The sequence below is a fragment of the Rhinopithecus bieti genome, unplaced genomic scaffold, assembly GCF_001698545.2.
Source record: "Rhinopithecus bieti isolate Rb0 unplaced genomic scaffold, ASM169854v2 scaffold_19459, whole genome shotgun sequence".
Classification (NCBI taxonomy): domain Eukaryota; kingdom Metazoa; phylum Chordata; class Mammalia; order Primates; family Cercopithecidae; genus Rhinopithecus; species Rhinopithecus bieti.
Genome location: NW_016809864.1, coordinates 3,600,963 through 3,622,008, shown reverse-complemented (window position 1 = coordinate 3,622,008; position 21,046 = coordinate 3,600,963). Strand labels below are relative to the sequence as shown.

General features: G+C 43.9%; 1 protein-coding gene across 2 annotated transcripts in view; it reads right to left on the bottom strand.

The window, feature by feature from the left end:
• Positions 1-23: 23 nt before the first annotated feature.
• The window catches only part of SHISA9 (shisa family member 9), a 344,219-nt gene continuing 323,196 nt past the window's right edge, over positions 24-21,046 (bottom strand). For both annotated transcript variants that reach the window (XM_017890724.1, XM_017890723.1), the window contains one exon: positions 24-2,659. In XM_017890724.1, the coding sequence (XP_017746213.1) occupies positions 2,280-2,659 (380 nt within the window). In that variant the 3' untranslated portion in view covers positions 24-2,279. The remainder of the gene's footprint in view (positions 2,660-21,046) is intronic.

Sequence of the window (21,046 nt, the reverse complement as noted above, 5' to 3'; positions counted from 1 at the left end):
TTTTTTTTTTTTTTTTTTTTTTGGAGACAGTCTCACCCCGTCACCCAGGCTAGAGAACAGTGGTGTGGTCTCAGCTCACTGCAGCCTCCCGAGTTTAAGTGATCTCCTGCCTCAGCCTCCTGAGTAGTTGGGATTACAGGTGCCCACCACCCCGCCCGGCTAATGTTTGTATTTTTAGTAGAGACAGGGTTTCACCATGTTGGCCAGGCTGATCTCAAACTCCTGACCTCAGGTGATCCGCCTGCCTTGGCCTCCCAAAGTGCTGGAATTACAGGCATGAGCCACTGCACCTGACCAGAAGATCTCATTTTTAAAAACAGGTAGAGGTTTTGCGGTTTCAAAAAGCTTGACCTACCCCAATTCCCCATGTTTCAGATGGGAGACTGAGGCCCAGAGGGATCAACTGCATTGTTGATGTCCTCGTATCTGCTGGGAGTGAAAAGGAGAATAAATATCTGGTTTTGCTCATTTCATGATGTCAGAATGGAGAGACAGGTGAGGCAGAACCCTGCAGTTCAGGATTTCAGAAAATACTCTGAGTCTTGTTTGGCCAGACCATTTATAGCTTCTGACACCAGAGTTGCTGTGGGTCTGTTGAAGGTTAATTAACGACCTAAGACCTTTAGGGGCTAGTTGAAAAACCTTTCACATTAGATAAAAATCTCTTCTCTCTCCATCTACTTCTTTGGGCTTCCACAAAACAAACACAACTTGTAGGAAAACTGACTTTGTTGGGACCCCAAGGACTATGGATTATGAGAACCAACGAGAAAAAGAACCTCAGGATATTCTAGATGGCAGATGAACACATGAAGTATTTGGGGAGGTAATTTGGAGGGACCATGGGAATTACGGGACCAAGAAACATCTGACAGGTTTGGGAGGGCTAGAAAATGGAAAGACTCATTTTGATAGTGTAGAGAGTAGGGAGGTCTTTGCTCCTGGGCACCCCTGACATTGTAGCAGCCCCTCAGAGGGTGTTATGGGGTGGGCTCACCTACAAAGGAAAGATGGAAACATCTTCTACTATTGCAGAAAAACAAGAGGAAGGAAGGCTAAAAGAACACAGGTTGCACTTGGGAAACAAGACTGTCATGAAACAACAGTAACACATTGAAGGCACCACCCACGCTTATGACATTTTCAGTCCAAAGCAGTTGAAGTTTGGCAGCGGCGGCGGCAACGCGCTGAAGGGAAAGGGATATCAGGGACATACAGTTTATAGAGGACTTGTTTCTGTGGCTGTTTCAGCTCTTAGAGGCAAAACCCAGAAATCAGAGTCTTCTGGATCCTCATCTGATCTCCTGTGGACTTTTCCAGCTGTGGATTTGTTGTTGTTAATGTCAACAAGTCTTCAAGATTTTGGAAAAAAAAAAAAAAAAAACAACCTAATTTGCTGTTTTTATTTGTTTTGTAGTGGGCTTACATTTAAATTCTCTTTTTAAAAAGTTATTCGATACTCTCCGGACCCTCTCGCTGTCATAAAAGTCCATCCCTCCCATTTCCACGGTCATGGTCCTTATGGGAGTTCTCTAAAATGTTTTTTTTGTTTTTTTCCTTCCCATCATTGTTGGTGGGTTCAGGGTCTATTTATTTTTTGTGAGTCTGAGAGTTTGTTGTTTTTTGCGTTCAATATGGATGATATGAAAAGTACTATAAATAGAATGGTTGGGGTCCAGTTACTGTTTCATGCTCTGTCAAAATTTTACGTCCACGTCACCACTTCTTGGAATTAGAAAAATGCTTCTGATGTGGGCAAATTCCTCCCAGAACAACTCCTCTTCCAGAATGCACTCTTCTCTTGTGTCCTCCCTCATTCTCTTTCGCCACTTCCACCCTGGCTCTCGAACCTAGAAACAGACAGCACGTGGCAAGTAGTGTATGTGCTCAAATGGACAATTTCTCTAAATTGTGCTACTTTTATACTTTGTCATCATGGATTTCAGTTTCAAGTTAGGAGGAAAAGAAAACTCAGCCCCATGGTTTGGGCATGTGAGTTGGCCACCTTGGTCCTGGAGTGGAAAGAGTGTGCCTCAGTTTCCCCTTTGCTGTATTGCTGAATGTCCACGCTTCGGTCTTTCTCAGCTGCCCGCCGACACGTTATAGGCATGACCTAGGAAAAACGCGACTCCGTGCCCCCAGTAGGTTTAGAGTTGGTTCTTGTTGAGAGTGAGTGTGTGGATGCACGTGTTGGGGGAGGACAGGGAGGGTGTGGGCGGGGTTGTTTTTTGCCTCTCTTAGTTGAGTGTGGTCTCCAGGGTGCTCCCTGTGGTGAAAGCTCAGACAGTCACTTCTGTTTTGCTATTGGTGATGAAGTATGGCTGTGGGGGTGGGTAGTGCTGGGGGCGAGTTCCCAAGGGGTCGCTGGAGCCTGTCTCGGCCGTGCCAAGCTTGCCCTTGTTGCCGTAAGCCTGCCGCCGGAGGGACTGCTCGTTGGGGTCCCAGCCCTTAAAGTTGGTGGTAGAGTTGTAGGCCAGGGGATGTGGGGGCATCTTGTTGGTGCGGGACTTCTGTCCATTCTGCTTGGCAGGACCATGCTCAGGGCTGAAGGCCCCGGGCTCGTCCTCCACTCTTACGGGGTGCAAAGGTAGGTTCCCCTTAGCAGCCAGCTCAGCCAGGTGCCGTCGCTTGGTGTAGAAGTCATCATTGACCTTGTCAGCTGCACAGCGGAACAGGTGGATGAAGAAGGGGAAGAAAGAGAAGAGAGAGAGAGAGAGAGAGAGAGAGAGAGTTAGAGAGAGAGACTGACATGTCAACCCAAGAACAGCATAAAGATAAGCCAGCAGTCCAAACGAGACACACTAGAAACTCCACCTAGAACAAGACAGAGGAAGTGCAGCACCACGTCCTTTTCACAAACAAAGAGCAGGACCAAGAGGATTAAGGGCATCCCCAAGGGAACCTCTAGACCCCCCGAAATAAACACTTCTCTCCCCACAGTCCCACCTACCATTCTGCCATTGTTGGTTTACCTATGAAATTCCCCTGTTCTTTTTTATTAAAATGATACATTCTCACTAGAGAAAATACTGAACATGTTAAGCGATCTTCCTATCACCTACCAATCATGACAGCCGATAACAACTTTTGAGTGTCTTTTCTTCTGTTTTTTTTTTTTTTTTTTAATAAACAGAGTTTAATTTGGGATTTTTCTTGGCTGGTTTGTTTGCCTTTGTTTTTGCTTTTAGCAGTTAAACAGACCTGTATTCACATTCCAACTCTGACACCTGCCAGCAGCTTAATCTTGACTAAATTACTTAACATTTGTCAGCATCAGCTTCTCCATAAGGAAAGTCATTACAATAGAAAAGTATACTTCATACGTCTGTTTGGAGAGTTAAATGATATCACTTGTGTAAAGTGCTTAGATATTATCCACCACCATTATCATCATTATGATAAATAAGTTTGTTTCTATTTCTCATGTAATGTTCTATGAAGCATTTCTCCATGTTGTTATAAATTATTAATAAACAGGATTTTCATGTGTATGTAGCATTTCATTGAGTGGAACTATAAAAATTAATGAATCCCCCTATTGATGAGTGTTCTAGTTGTGCCAATAGTTTGCTATTACAAATAAAGTTGTAATAGCAACTTTTCTTTTCACCTAAACCTCTCTTTGTATTTAGAAGTTTGAATTTAGCATAATTCTAAAAATGTTTTCTTATTTATTTATTTATTATTATTTTTTGAGATAGGATCTTACTCTGCTGCCCAGGCTGGAGTGCAGTGGCACCATCATAGCTCACCACCTCCAAGGCTCAGATGATTCTCCTGAGTAGCTGGGACCACAGGCAAGCACCACCACACTAGGCTAATTTTTGTAATTTTTTGTAGAAATGAGGTTTCACCATGTTGCCCAGGCTGGTCTTGAACTCGTGGGCTCAAGCAATCCTCCCACCTTGGCCTCCCAATGTGCTGGGATTACAGGTGTGAGCCACCGCACCAGGCCTGTTTTCTTAATTTAGATCAGGGATTGGCAAACTATGATCCACGGGCCAAATCTGGCCACATCCTTATTTTGTAAACAAAGTTTTATTGGAAACAAAACCATACCCATTCATTTATGTATAATCCATAGCTGCTTTTGTTCTGATATGGTAGAATTAAGTGCTTGTTGAAACTCAACTGTGAGGCCTGAAGAGCCTGAGATGTTTACTACCCAATCCTTTTTTAAAAAGTTTGCTGACCTTTGATCTGGATTATAAAACACAGAATTATTTGGCCAAAGAGTATAAACATTGTTAAGGCTCTTGATGTATAGTTCCAACTCCTCTACAAAAGAGTTTTACCAATTTCCACTCAATTTAACTACACTCTCTCCAGCACTCAGTGACTCCTTCCTTCCTCCCTCCCTCCCTCCCTCTCTCCCTTCCTTCCTTCCTTCCTTCCCTCCTTCCTTCCTTCCTTCCTTCCTTCCTTCCTTCCTTCTTCCTTCTTCCTCTCTCTCTTTCTTCCTCCCTCCCTCTCTTCCTTCATTTTTACTTCTCTTTCTCTGTCTTTCTTTCTTCTGAGGACTAAGCTCTGATTTTTTCTTATCTTGCCCAAATTTCTGTCTAAGGCGTCTGGGAGTCACACCCTACAAACCATAAATTCTCATCAGATGGGTTTTATTTAACCCTATATATCGTGACTTACTTTCCTATCTGCTTCTGGCACAACATTACATGACAAAGAAGAAAATCAAAATATTTTACCCCCAAACATGTTTTTTTTGTCGTATTTTGAAATGGCCCTGAAAAGACGTTTTTTTGTGGGGTAAAACCTACATCTGTAAAGAAGCTCTATTGTCATAGCTAGATCTTTTTCTTCCAGGCCCTCCCAATCCTGAAGAGATTAACTGAGAGTCTAGCACCTTTTAAAAGTCTGAACAGGAAACACTTGTCATCCATTGTCTCTAAGGGCAGCCACTATAAGACTTCAAAAGAACCTTCGTCTCCATAATCTTTTATCTTCACCTGAACATTCCCTTTCTATCGATCCCAGGTCTTTAGACTCAACCAACTGTCAACCAGAAAATGTTTACATTTACCTATAGCCTTGAAGCTCCCCTCCAATCCCCCCGCTTCGAATTGTCCCATTTTTCTGGACCAAACCTGCATATTTCTCAAACGTATTTGATTGATTTCTCACACCTCCCTAAAAGGTATAAAACCAAGCTGCAGCCCAACCACCCTGGGCACATGTTCTTAGGACTCCTGAGGGTTGTGTCACAGGTCATGCTCACTCCTATTTGGCTCAGAATAAATCTCTTCAAGTATTTGACAGAATTTGACTCTTTTCATCGACACTTTCTTTTCTTTTTTTAAAGTTATACTTTAAGTTCTGGGGATACATGTGCAGAACATGCAGGTTTGTTACATGAGCTATATATGTGCCATGGCGGTTTGCTGACTCTTTTCTTATGTGATTTTTATTTGACAATTTTATGAGACCTCCTTTTATTTTATTTCTGAATTCTTTTATTATAAGATTATCTACACTTTTAAAATTAAGTCATTAGCAATAAAATTTTGAACTTTCATCTCTCAGGAGATGAGAAGTATTTGCTCCTTCATCCACATGTCCGGATCTCACAGTGTCACACAGGTGAATTTACATAAAGGTTAAAGAATGCCCGCCTCCCTACTAGAATGTCCACCCCAGCAGGGCAGGAACCATATCTGTTTCTGATTCTCCTTTGCATCTTTGTATCTGATTCTGCTCCTTACAGGGCTCTATGCTTCGTTTCTCATCAGATCCTTTCAACAATGAAGGTAGAAAAGATGGGGACTATTACTGCTGCTTGACAAATAAGGAAACTGTCAAGCTGCTCTGGCATATAAAATGATTAAACGAAGGTTACCCAGAGCTAATGGCTGACCCAGAGTAGAACCTACATTCAATCAACATGATTTGAAAGGCCGTAGAGGGAAACCTTTGGTTTCAGGACTGAAACAAAACTATGTCACCGTTTCTGACTCCGTGTCTATGCTAGACATCATTCATTGATCACAGCACTCTTTCCTGGCTAGCGTGGCCTCCACTCAGACTACCGCCCAAGGCAACACCCCAGGAAGCCACATATTAACTTGCTATGTATAAAATCTAGAACTTTCCTGCAAAAGGCAGGAAGATGGGTTCTAGTCCCAACTCTAATATTTGAGTTTATATCCCTTGTAATGCAAATAGCTCCGACTGATAAAGCCTTTCAACAGAAAGTTCCTCTTTAAATTCTAGGGCTACCTGAAGGTATGGAATGTCAAAGCCAAAAGGAATCTTGGAATATGCTAAGGCTGTGAAGATCACACGTTCCTGAAATGTCATAAATTGTTTAAGGTAGCACAAGTTAATATTAGAGCTAGGACTAGAACCCATCTTCCTGCCTTTCGGAGGAAAGTTCTAGATTTCCAGTGCCATGAAACTTCAATAGAAGAATACTCAAAGTTTCCCCCTTCGACATCAAAATTTATATGTCATTACCTCCCGGATTCACCAGCATCTCTGGCCCAAGGTAGCCATGCCTGAACCCAGAAACATTACTCAGATCTGTTCTTTAGCCTCCTTGTTATCTCTCACATGGGATGACCCACCCCTTAGCCATTTAAGCCAGAAACTTGGGAGCAATGGTTGACTTCACACTCTTCTTCTCTTGCAAGACAACTGCCACAGGCGTGTGAACCACAGCAACCCCATCTTGAATAGGGGCTGGGTAAAATGAGGCTGAGACCTACTGGGTTGCACTCCCAGATGGTTAAGGCATTCTTTGTCACAGGATGAGATAGAAGACTGGCACAAGACACAGGTCATAAAGGCTTTGCTGACAAAACAGGTTGCAGTAAAGAAGCTGACCCAAACCCACCAAAACCAAAATGGCCATGGGAGCGACCTCTGGTCGTCCTCACTGCTACACTCCCACCAGCGCCATGACAGTTTACAAATGTCATGGCAATATCAGGAAGTTATCCTGTATGGTTGAAAAAGGGGAGGCATAAATAATCCACCCCTTCTTTAGCATATCATCAAGAAATAACCATAAAAATGGGCAACCAGCAGCCCTCAGGGCTGCTCTGGCTATGGAGTAGCCATTCTTTTATTCCTCTACTTTCTTATTGAACTTACTTTCACTTTACTCTATGGACTCGCCCTGAATTCTTTCTTGCATGAGATCCAAGAACCCTTTCTTGGGGTCTAGATCAGAACTCCTTTCCTGTAACTAAGGTGGCCATGCCTGAACCCAGCAAAATTACTCAGATCTATTCTTCAGCCTCTTCCTTATCTCTCACATGGGACCACCCACCCCTTAGCCACTTAAGCCAGAAACTTGGGGGTGATGGTTGACTTCATTCTCTTCTTCTCTTGCAGCACAACTGTCAAACCAACAAGTCCTTCCAGCTGTATCTAACAAATATTTCTTTAACTTATTCTCCTTCTCCTACCCTCTTTGAACATTGTTCTCCTTCAGTAACCAAACTGGCCTCCCTGCCTTGTTTCACCTCCTCTAATCCATTGTCCATGCTGCAGTCTTTGAGCTGTTTGTTCAACCATTTAGTCATTCATCAAACAGGTACCCACCATGTGCTGGACACTTGAAATATGAAGGAGAATCAGAAACAGACATGGTTCCTGCTCTGCTGGGGTGGGCATTCTGGTAGGGAAGCAGGCATTCATGCAAATCAACCTGCCTTCTTTTCTGTCTCCCCTCTTTCCTTCTTCTACCCACCATGTTCATCGAGTGCCTAGTTTACTACCTGAAAGAGCACACAAAGGGGCCTTGATCTGATCAGGAGGGAGGTGGTGGTCAAATAATCCCCCAAATTACATAGAAGTATAACTATGGTAAGTGCTATGAAGGGGAGCTAGCCAGTCATAGTAGTATTTATAACGAGGTCCCCTATCTGGTCTAAGAACCATGTGTCTGAGCTGCAGAGTCTACCCCCTTCATTAGCACAAGGCTCACTGTTACTCATCTTGCAAGACTTAGCTAAGATGTTGCCTCCCTCATTCCCTCAGACTTTCTCAGCCACCCCTGCTGTCTCCATCATAACACTGACTATGCTATTTTATAATTTTCTGTGTTCACATCTGTTTCCCCACTAGACCATGAGTTCTTTGAGAGCAGAAATATCCTTCCATCTCAGTGGCTCAGTAGTTCTCAGTCCTGGCAGTATATGGAAATCACACGGGGGAGCTTTAAAAGTGTTCAGACACCTGGACCCCTTCCCAAACCTATTTAATCAGAATCTCAGAGAGTGTGGCCTAGACATAGAATTTCAAAGTCCCTCAGGTGACTCTAATGTGCAGCCAGGGTTGAGAACCACAGGGATAGCCCCTGCCATTATCACAGTTCCAGCACATAGGGGTTTTTTTTGTTAGAGAGCTAAAGGGAAGTATCTTCCCACCTCACTCCTATTATGCCCCGCTGCCTCTCCCCTCAGGTCCCTCTCCCTTCTAGAAAGTCTCACAAGGTCAGATCGCTCCATAATAAGCTCCTCCCTATGGCATTTATCATGACTGTCATTTTACACTTGTTTATGCAGTTCATTCATTATCACCCATCTCACTCACTAGTGTTTCAAGAAGACCAGGTATGACTTTTGCCCAGCATTATATAAGCAATGTCCAACCTAGTTCCTGGCAGATATTAAGGACTCAGTAAAAATTGTTTTTTGAGACAGTGTCTCATTCTGTCACCCAGGCTGGAGTATGGTGGTGTAGTCTTAGCTCACTACAGCCTCTGCCTCCTGGGCTCAAGTGATTCTCCTGTCTCAGCCTCCCAAGTAGCTGGGATTCCAGGTGTATGTCACCACGCCTGGCTGATTTTTGTATTTTCAGTAGAAACAGGATTTTGCCATGTTGGTCAGGCTGGTCTCGAACTCCTGACCTGAAGTGATTCACCCACCTTGGCCTCCTGAAGTGCTGGGATTACAGGTGTGAGCCACCACACCTGGCCTCAGTAAATATTTGATGAATGATAATGATAAGAATAGGAGGAGTGAGAGGATTAGAAAAAATAATGAGTACTAGGTTTAATACCTGGGGGATGAAATAATCTATACAACAAACCCCCATGACAAAAGTTTACCTATGTAACAAACCTGCACTTGTACCCCTGAACTTAAAACTAAAAAAAAAAAAAAAAAATGAGCAAAATACAGTGACAGCATAGAGAATATCAGGATAAGAATAGGGGTGGAAGCTGTCTTTTCATTTTCCTCCCAGTAATCTCTCACTGAAAAATCTCACTCGCCCTCATTATATGCCTTATAATGATCCAGCATCATTATTTCCCATGTTCCTCTTTCCAGACATCAGACCAGTCTGAGGTTTGCTCTGAGCAAGGGATGCATTCAATGTTTCCTGCTTCTGAGAAACAGACAAAATAAATTGTGAATTAAGCATCCCAGCAGCTTCAATAAGTGATGTCCCCTCAGAAAGTTCTAAAGAAAAGCAGATACAGAGGTATTCAAGTCTGTCCATATCTGTGCAGATGGGGGGGAAAATCCCATTGAGAGGAAACACTGAGACCCACATGGAGAATCCACACCATCCTCCTTACCTAATTCTGAGCTGGTTGCTTGGTGAACCTGGTATTGGGTACTCCCTGGGCACAGAAAGTGTTTGGTACTTGGGGCAAGAGTGGAGGGAACAAGAAAGTCTGCTGGCTCTGGAATGAGACAGATCTGAGTTTATGAGACCTTGGGAACAGCACTGAACCATTTATGCCTGTTTCCTCAGGTGTGAAATGGGGATAATATGAACCACTCTTGGGTTTATTTTGAGCAATGAATTGCATGAGATATACCTGCTACACAGCAGAATTCCTGGAATGTAGTAAATGCTCAATACCTATATTTTATCTATTCCCTGCCTTAAGAAAGAAGCCCTGGATTAAATTCGACAGACATGTTTTGAACACTTACTCTATGGCAGGCAACTTGCTAGGCAAAAAGCAGGCATTCATCCACACCGAGCTACCTTCTTTTTTGTCTCCCTTCTTTCCTTCTTCCTCCCACCATGTTTGTTGAGTGCCTAGTTTACTCCATGAAAGGGCACACAAAGGGGCCTTGATCTGATCAGGAGGGAGATGGTGGTCAGGGAAGCTTTATTGTTTAAGGTAGCACAAGCTAATATTAGAGCTGGGACTTGAACCCATTTCCTGCCTTTTAGAGGAAAGTTCCAGATTTCCAGTGCCATGAAACTTCAATAGAAAGCTACTCTAAGATTCCCCTTTAGACTTCAAAATTTATGTATCTAGTTACCTCCTGGACAGATTCACCAGCATCTCTGACCCAAGATGGCCATGCCTGAACCCAGCAACACTACTTGAATCTGTTCTTCAGCCTCTTCCTTACCTCTTCCTTACCTCTCACCACCCTCTCCTTAGCCACTTATGCCAGAAACTTGGGAGCGATGGTTGACTTCATTCTCTTCTTCTCTTGCAGCACAACTGTCAAACCAACAAGTCCTTCCAGCTATATCTAACAAATACTTCCTTAACCTATTCCCTTTCTCCTACCCCCTTTGAACATTGTTCTCCTTCAGTAACCACACTGGCCTCCCTGCCTTGTTTCACCTCCTCTAATCCATTGTCCATGCTGCAGTCTTCGAGCTGTTCGTTCAATCATTTAGTCATTCATCAAACAGGTACCCACCATGTGCTGGATACCTGAAATATGAAAGACAATCAGAAACAGAAACAGACATGGTTCCTGCCATCCTGGGATAAACATTCTACTAGGGAGGCAGGCATTAATCCTGCCTCTTGAGAAAGAGCTCTTTAAGCTGAGATCAGAAGGTGAAGAGTAATGGAAAGAGCAACCCACATGAGGAAATATGTGGCAAATTGCCAGAATGACCAACATACTTTGCAGCTCCTACCATCAAGAAGTGGAGTCTATTTCCCCATGCCTTGAATATGGCCTGGCATTATGGTGGGCTTGGACCAGTAGATTCTACCAACTTCTACTCTAAGGCTCTAGAAATCTGCCTCCATGTGAAGAAGGGAGCCGCTAGACTTCTGGAGGATGAGAAACTCATAGGCCAGTTACCCCTGTTCACCACAACCAACTGACTGCTAACTGCAACATGTTCAGTGAGGCCATCCTAGACCATCAGCCACCTAACAGCAGAGCCAGAAACCAAGAAAACCCAACTGAGAGGAGCCAATCCAGCCCAAACAAGAAGAACTTCCCAATTGCCCCAGAATCATGATCTCAATAAATAGTTGCTATTCTAAGCAACCAAGATTTGGAGTCATTTGTTATGCAGCAGTTAATAACTGATACATGACAGCATTTGCAAAAGCTTTGAGGTGAGAAGGAGCTGAGTAGTTTCAAGAACCTGAAAGGATATCTGAGTTGTAGAGTGAAGAAGGCAAGGGATCCTCAGGCCATCTAATGTCCTACAGGCAAGATTATATCATTCATACCTATTCATTTAACCATTCTCCCGCCCTACACCTCAGGTGTTCTCTTAGAGAAGTGCAGTGTAGGCACTGAACTGGTGCCTGGTGCATGAAACTATCCTCCAAAGAGATATTTTCAAGATTATTTCAACAAGGAGGTGGTTAGCGGTTAGATGGATGAATCATTTCCATTACCTGGAAGTGCAGTTTTCATGAAACCCTGTTTTCATAATGTTTCTGTTTCCCTCTGGTTTGGAGCCAGGTGAGGAGAAAGAAATGCTTATCTAGCCACTCTTGGCTTTGTGCAGTGTGGCCCCTGTCTTAGTATATTGAAAAGCTCCTTGTGAAAGAAATAACAGACTCATTGAACAGTCTTGCAAGCCCCATTAATAAATGCATTAACCTAATCAGCCCCGGTACCTCGTGGGCAGATGACTGACAAACCGACCAGAAAACAGATGTGTGAGCCTTTCAACAACACTGGCCCTCTCCTGTTTGATTTTTCTTCATTTACAAAAGAAGAAGAGGAAAGAAAAAGGTGCTTTCCTTCCAATGAACCTAATTGCCTTGAAGAAACTGGGGCTGTAAAATTAAACTATACCTTCCTCCATCTGTCTCTCTGTTAATTAGCAGCAGACACTTGTACAGGTGCGGGGCGGGATGGAGCCTGGCTGCCGTGGAAAGGGAGAACGTCAAGGTAATAACCAGTTTCCAAAACAAGCTGCACATCTGAGGGTCTCAGCAGGCAGTCTCCCACCTACCTCCTTTCCTTGAGGCAAAGATATCTTAGGGAGGGGTTCCTACCACTCATTCGTGCTTGGTAATAATCTTGGGTCACAGCTGATGGGTTTCACCTGGTAAGCAATGCCCCAACCAAAGCTTTCACATTTCCTCATCGGTTTCTGCTTTTGGCTCAAGGGTATGACAAAAGGCAGCAATTCATCTTCCCATCACACTTAATAAAATCCAAATTCTTTGCAATGGTCCCTGAGGTCTGTTTGACCTGGACTCTGGCTACCTGTACACCCTCCTCTCCTCCATACCTATTGTGAACACATCACCAGGTGTGTTCGTTTCTTAAAGCTGCCATCACAAAGTACCACAAACTTGATGGCTTAAAACAACAGAAATACATTCTCTTGCAGCTCCAAAGGCCAGAAGTTGGCTGGGCCATGCTCCCTCTGAAGGCTCCACCAGAGGATCCATTCTTGCCTCTTCTAGTTTCTGGTGGTTTCTGGCAATCCTTGGCATCTCTTGCCTTGGAAGTTACAGCATTCCAATCTCTGCCTTAGGTTTCATGTGGCCATTTTCCGTGTGCGTGTGTGTGTGTGTGTGTGTGTGTGTGTGTGTGTGTGTGTGTCCAAATTTCTCCCTTCTTATAAGGATATCAGCCACTGGATTAGGGCCCACATTAATTCAATATATCCTCAACTTGATGACCTCTGCAAAGACTCTATTTCCATGTGCATTCCCAGCCTGAGGTTCCGAGTGGACATGGATTTACGGGGGTACTATTCCACCATACATGAGATTCCTTTCTATTCCTGAACACACCAAGCTTGTCACCATCTCAGGGCCTTTGGACCTCATCCCTGCTGTTTCTACTGCTTAAATACTCTTTCTTGCCCTCTGGACCTGTGACCAAAGGCTACCACCTGAAAAACCCTCCTAATACCCAAAGAAGACACTCCCACCCATGGCTCTGAAGACCTCTCCCTATTTTAATATGTTCATAGGCCATATTAATATATAAAGTTATCTTTTTTGGTTACTTGTGTATGCTCTGTCTCTCTTAACCAGAATATAAAGCTCCACTTAGGGCAGAGGTTGTATTTGTTTTGCTCACTGCTTTATCCTCAACATCCAGCCCCTAGGGGTGCAATAATATGCATGTGATGAAAGAAGGAAAGCACTGATGATATTCCAATTCCAATGACAGTCCATGAAATATGAGAACAGGGCAGGATGTTTCATCTCCTGGTCATTCAGTCTGTATCACTGAAGACTGAATGATCTGTTCTTTACAGGGATTGAAGGGCTGGAGCTCGGGTTAAGTGCTTTTGTTTCCCAAACAGGCGAACTAGGATCCATCTTCCTGTATGAGAATGTGCAGAGACCTGGATACTCTTTAGCAGACCTAGCTTGGGGGAGGGAGGTAGAATAAAGTCAGGTGAAGGAGGCAGGGATCGATTAAAGAGACTGTTTAGGTATATCAGAAGTCTGAGTATCGACAGGGACTTCCTCTCTATTTCCCCACTCTTGTCAATGGCAAACTGCTCACCTTTCTTAAATGTGTGTTCTATGCTACTACCTTCACTAGGAATTTACATTTGCTACCCCCTTCAATACTCTCAACATCCTAACGACGTAGGTGTTACCATTGGTCTTATTTTATAAGTGGGAAACTGAGGCTCAGAGCGCTTTGACCGTTTGTCCAAAAAATGGAGCTGAGACTTGAACCCAGGACACCTGGCTCCACTACCTGAATTTATGACCATCACACTCAATATTTAGGGAACCTTTTGCCTGCTGTGTAGAATATTGCAACGTAGGCATTCTACGTTGCCTGCAATGAAAAATGAATATTACTCCTTTGACAAGGATCTATCTGCAGGAAAATATTCCTTCAAAACTAAAGAATGTGGTGGATGGGGTGAGAGTTATGCAGGGAAAACACTCTTCTTGATTCTTCCTCTCAAAATATCAGGGATTGGGGCAGATGTGTAAATATCATATTCTCAAGAGAAAACATCAAGATGTCACGGTTAAAAGTTTAACAAAGCCCAGAAATTTGCCATCAAGGCAAAATATGTTTATCTTTTTCTTCCTTAAGGTGGGGTAGGAGGGGAGAGCTGGGGGTGATGTGAGACTCCCTGCCAGGTTGGCTACTGCATTACAAGAGGCAGGGATCTAGCATCCTCTGAGTTATGTGGACATTGGCTGGAGTACTGGCTAGTCACAGACAGGAAGTTGGTTTCCTATAACAGGACTGGATTAAATAGAGCTGTAGACTAATGATGGAAGTGAGAACTGAGACTGAGGTTTCTTCACCATCACTCCAGTCCAGGCACTCACCGGGAGCTTTGCATGTGTTTTCTCATTCAGTGTGTCCTCTGAACCATTGAGGTTGATGTGGTTTCCTGGGCTTTTCATGCCATATCCCACTGATTCCCTCCATGACAATGTAGTGAGATTGTATTTTGAGATTTTAATCAAATTTTCTTGTCCTTGTGCTTCCACTACCCCTTCACTTTTTGCTTTGTTTCGTTTTTGTTTTTTGTTTTTTTGAGACTGAGTCTAGCTCTATCACCCAGGCTGTAGTGCAGTGGTGCAATCTCTGCTCACTGCAATATCCACCTCCCGGATTCAAGCAATTCTCCTGCCTCAGCCTTCCAAGTAGCTGGGATTACAGGCCCCCACCACCACACCCAGCTAATTTTCATACTTTTAGTAGAGAGGGGGTCTCACCATGTTGGCCAGGCTGATCTCAAACTCCTGACTGTGATCCACCTGCCTCAGCCTCCCAAAGTCCTGGGATTACAGGCATGAACCACTGCATCCAGTCTATCCCTTCACTTTCTCTTCTTTTTTTTTTTTTTTGAGACGGAGTCTCGCTCTGTCACCCAGGCTGGAGTGCAGTGGCCGGATCTCAGCTCACTGCAAGCTCCACCTTCCAGGTTTACGCCATTCTCCTGCCTCAGCCTCCCGAGTAGCTGGGACTACAGGTGCCCGCCACCTCACCCAGCTAGTTTTTTGTATTTTTTTTTTTAGTAGAGACGGGGTTTCACCATGTTAGCCAGGATGGTCTCAATCTCCTGACCTCGTGATCCGCCCGTCTTGGCCTCCCAAAGTCCTGGGATTACAGGCATGAACCACTGCATCCAGTCTATCCCTTCACTTTCAATGAGGATATGGTTTGGCTCTGCGTCCCCACCCAAATCTCACCTTGAATTGTAATAATCCCCACACATTGTGGGAGGGACCCAGTGGAAAGTCATTGAATCATGGAGGCGGGCTTTTCCCGTGCTGTGCTCTTCCTTGCCTTCCACCATGATTGTGAGGCTTCCCCAGCCATGTGGAACTGTGAGTCCATCAAAACTCTTTCCTTTATAAATTACTCCATCTCAGTCTGTTACACAGCATGAGAACAGACTGATACAAATGATGACAAAGAACCAATGTGTTGGTTTTGAATTCTATACTAGGTTCTTGAAAGCTAGGGTAGAGCCCCCAGTCTTGAAAGACAAGACAATGAGATCTGGGAATGTTGAGAAGGAAACAGGAGTTAATATGGCTGGGAATTTGAAGGATTCAATGCACCGGTTTTATACGACAGATAACAAAGTTTGGAAGTATGCACATCTCACTCTGTTACCCAGGCTGGAGTGCAGGAGCATGATCAGAGCTCACTACAGCCTTGATCTCCTGGGTTCAAGTGATCCTCCCACCTCAGCCTCCCGAGAATCTAGGACTATAGCCATGCAGCACCATGCCTGGCTATTTTGTTTTATTTTGTAGAAAAGGGGGTCTCACTATGTTGTCCAGGCTTGTCTCAAACTCCCGAGCTCAAGCAATCCTCCCGCCTCAGACTCCCAAAGTACTGGGATTACAGGCGTGAGCCACCACACCTAGGCATGTCTGACTTTTGTGACTACAAAATCTTCTTTACCATATGGAAGAAAGAGTGTAAACTTTGACAGCAGATGGATCTGAATTCAAATCTCCAAGCTTCACCTATAAAATTGAAACTAAAATAACCAGGCCTATGTGACCTGGGGATGGAGAGTATTGAAGAGAATCATGTAGAGTACCTTGCATCCTGAAAAAGGCCAACGTCACTGCCTCATAGCAGGTATTCAAAGGGTAGTAGCTGCTATTTCTGTCATCATCAGAAAATATAAAGATTATAAAATTAGGATAAGAAAATATACCTTGTGGAGTGTAGTTTAGAAGTAAATGAAACAAGGCTTGTAAAAACTCAGAACATTATATGCAGCGCATGGTACATTTCCTGAAATGTATATTCCCCTCGGAGAAAATGCTGTAGCTGACTGCTACTTATCTCCCAGATTGGATTTATTCTCCTTTTTTTTTCTTGGACACATGGTCACTCAACTTGGAACTAGATTTACCAGCCTTCTTGGAAGCTACATTTGGCCATGAAACTGATCTCCCACCAATGAAGTAACAGCAAAAGTGATGTGTCCAACTTCTGCTTTACCTGACTTGCTTTAAAAAAAAAAAAATACTTGTTCTGGGGCTCCTCTCTTTCCTCTTCCCCCAGGCCAGAAATATGCAGTGACAGCAACCAACTATAACAATGCAGACGAGGACAAGATGGTAAGAGTCATAGTGCAACAAGCTTGGAGGAACCTGGGTCCCGGAGTGACCACTTGGAGTACAGCTGCCCAGCAACCTGGACTACTCTTCTTGGGTTGTGATATGGTTGGGCTCTGTTCCCACCCAAATCTCACCTTGAATTGTAATGATTCCCATGTGTCATGGGAGGGACCTGGTGGGAGGCAACTGAATCATGGGGGTAGGTTTTCCCTGTGCTGTTCTCATGATAGTGAATAAGTCTAATGAGATCTGACCGTTTTATAATAGGGAGTTCCCCTGCACACGCTCTCTTGCCTGCTGCCATGTAAGACGTGTTTTGTGATCCCCCTGGCCTCCTACCATGATTGTGAGGCCTCCCCAGCCATGTGGAACTGTGAGTCCATTAAACCTCTTTCCTTTATAAATTACCGAGTCTCAGGTATGTCTTTATTAGCAGCATGGAAACAAACTAACACAGGTCTATTACATGAGACAGCTATATCCAAAGTAGGCAAATATATAAAGACACAAAATAGGCAAATCATTGCTTGGACCAAGGGTTAGCTGGGAGAGGACTGCTAAGACAGTGAAAGATGGAAAATGTCTACTAACGATTATAGTTTCTTTTTGGGGTGACGAAAATGTTCTAATATTGACTGTAATGATGGTTGCACAATTCTGCGAACATTCTGAAAACCATTGGATTTTACACTTTAAATAGGTGAATTGTATGATAGGTGAATCACATCTCAATAAAGCTGTTAAAAAAAGAAATACTTATTTCTCTTAAGCACGGTATTTGTGGGACCTTTGGGTACTGTGAAACAGCATTTACTTTAACTTATATAGGACCATTTTCTGGGTCTCTGCTTTCTTCTTCACAAGCTGAATTAAAAGTAAAAGGGAAAAGTTCATGTTTTTTTTTTTTTTTAAAGTCCAGGTATTTCTCTCTTCTTTTGAACTACATAGTATAAAGCCGCGCAGGTTCCAGAGGCTGTCTCAGCAGACAGAAACAAGAAAGGTAGGGAAAAAAGCCTGAGTTTCCTAAGCAGGAGAGGACCAGGGAGGAGATGGGAAGATTTGTCTTTATGGCAAATTAGTTGCATTTCACCAGAGACACAAGTAGGGGAAGCTGCACATGAACCAGGTCCTAAAGAACCACAGGGCATCTGGCCCTTCCTCCAGGGCACCATATCATTCCCAAAGCCATACTGCTCTAAGACAGAAAACCAGAAAGGGCATCCAGGAGCCTGGCGCTTTTTTAGTCTTAACCCTGAAGGCTCCTGACAGGCGGTGGTACTGTGATTTTTTTTTTCTAAAACCTCATATATAGGCAAACTATCAATCCAAGTGAGGAGGGAGCCTTTGCTAGGGAGAATTCTAACACAGCCCCTGGCCTGGGCTTTGCACCAAAGCTGTCCAGTCTGTACCATGGGCCCCCTTTGTTGTGGCTGCCAGGAGCCCTCTGAAACCTCAGGCCCTTTCTCTCTTCGCTTAGGCAGTCCTGCTGTACAGTCAACATCTTCTGAAAGGCTACTGGACAAAGGTGGACAGGCTCATGCTCCAGCCATAGCTGACCACAGATCCCCTCCCCCTGATTCCCATGCAGGGTCCTGGATGGAATTGTGTTCACTCACTGCCTTCCTGTGCATTGCTGCTCTATAGAAAGAGGTTTTTTTTGTTTTGTTTTTTCAGAAATTCATTGCTTGGTCTGTCTTCCAATCATCCTCCCAGCTGGTGAAATTTCATACAACTGGTGGTTTTCTAAATGAAGCAAATTAAGGGAAAGAATTCTAAGTCCTACTTGTCACCTTCCTCTTGGCTGTAGTTTCCTGGGACCATGTCAATGTAGATAATTACGAGATTTGGGATCCTATGTTAGATTAATGCATGAATCAATTCTTTGACCTTCTCCGTATCCACACTCTGTTCCATGTGACTAAGAGATGTTAGCAGACATGAGACATACAGGCATTTGGAGAAGTGCTTGTTGGTCTGAATTTCTCTCTTGCACCTCTGCCACCCTCATGAGACCATGTCTGGGCTGCCTTATTTGAAGATGAGGCACATGGAGCAGAGTCAATTCACCCAAGTTGTTCCAGTTAAAACCAGCCTAGATCAGCCAGCATCCAACCAACTCCCAGAGACATGGGTGAAATCACCTGAGATAAGAAGAACCTCCCACACCAGCAGAAATCACTGGCATATAGACTCCTGATCTAAATAAATGCTGGACTAAATACATTTTAAGCTGTGAGATTTGAGGTTATTTGTTACGCAGTGTTATCATGGCAGTAGCTGACTGATACAAAAACCAATCATTCACTCACCATACTTCCAAGAAGAGCCCCCAGTTTTCATGTGAGATGCATCTCTTTCCTATTCTTTTATTTTTTTTTTTCTGAGATGGCGTCTCACTCTGCCACCCAGGCTGGAGTGCAATGGTGTGATCTTGGCTCACTGCAACCTCGACCTCCTGGGTTCAAGTGATTCTCCTGCCTCAGCCTCCTGAGTAGCTGAGATTACAGGCACCCAATAACATGCCCAGCTAATTTTTGCATTTTTGTAGAGTTGGGGTTTTACCAACTCTGCTGGCCAGGCTGGTCTTGAACTCCTGATCTCAGGTGATCTGCCCACCTCGGCCTCCCAAAGCCTCTCTCCTATTCTTAATCCACGTGGTTTGGATGTCATATCCCTCCACTTCCCCACGCCCCAGTCATTCTCCATTTCTTTGTCCTCCTACAAATTTGTTTAGAGGTAGGCACATGACAAGGTAAGCTAATCAGAGCAAAGCCTGGGATATTTACTTATAGAGGCCCAGGGGGCAAAAAAATTTATAGTCTCAAGCTTTCCATTTTTCAGTAGAGGAAACTTTAGCATCTGTTATATACCGAGCTCAAAGACTGTCACATGGATAAACCAATATTTGGTCTAGAATACAGGTTTCCAGACTTCCCTCTGGTTGATTCTCATTTCCCAGTGCCTTTTCAGGAAAGACAAAATTTCCTTTGAACATCTAGGCCCAGTTTCATTTAATAATTTATTAACAAAATGTATGTTGAGTGCCTACAGTGTGTAGTGTGAGCGTCATGCAAGATGGCTTTGGAATGAACAGGATCTGGCTGGGTTAGCCTCGGAAGGACACATGGCCAAACTAGTCAAATGTTTATTGCAATCTTGATGCAAAAGCATTTCTGCAAACCAGAGAACCCTCTCTGTGCATTCATTTTATGCCCTATGTATTCCCAAGGAAGCTCATCGAAACCCCAGTGCTTGCTGTGTGCTTTACAAAGGGGACTGAACTCAGGAGCGAGTGGGATTTGATTTTGATTAAAAAACTTCACCTCACATCACCCTCCTGTCTTCCACCTGCTTTGCACCCGGCGGCTCATGACCAAACCAATAACGAAAATCAGGAAATTGCAAAAGCCTGAATTTCATGAAGTAATGTTTTAAAGCTGCCTTTAGGTGGGTGTTCCCTCCTCTGGGATGGTCTATAGGATGCATGCACTCCAATGGAACTGTAACCCTATTGCACACTGTCTACTGTCTTGTGCCTTCTGCATGAGCATTTCTCATTGGGCTTAGTCAATTTTCTTAGAAGAAAGAAAGAACTAGCATGTACTGAGTACCTACTATGGGCTAGACACTGGTTTAGCCATTTTATCTACATTGTCTCATTTAAACCCTCTTAAAGAGACATGGTAGGCAATATCATTCTTTCCATGTGACAGATGAAGGAACTAAGGCCCAGAGATGTTTAATATTTTGGTTGCCAAATTACTCTGTCACTGCCAAAAAGTGGCAGAGCAAGAAACCAAACCCAAGACTATCCACTTCCAATGCTGTTACCGTCCAGCTGTGGCCCCAGCTCAAATCACCACTAAGAAAACAGTTTTATTTCAGCAAACAGCAAAAATACATTGGGAAGAACGCCGGTATGTAAACTGATGCTGTGTTGCAAACTGCGATTGCATCTAGGGTGGCGGATTAGGAAAAGCTAGGTCTAAACTCTAATGTACGTAAGAAGTACCCAGGAGGTGCATTTTTAAAATGAATACAGTGGGACACGACACTCGGATGTTCAAATTCCTTAGGAGTGAGTGGGCCCAGGATCTACATTTGTAACAAGCATCTCCAGTGATTCTGGGTCAAGTCCTCAAGCCCCTCTTTGAGGTCTGGACCCCGGCCCTACTGAGATGTAGTTTTCTTTTTTGGTCTTAGGAAACCCCAGTTTCCTCATATATAAAAGCAGAAAAGCTAAGTGAAGTGTCCTTCCTTCTTTCTTCCTTCCCTTCCCTTCCCTTCCCTTCCCTTCCCTTCCCTTCCCTTCCCTCC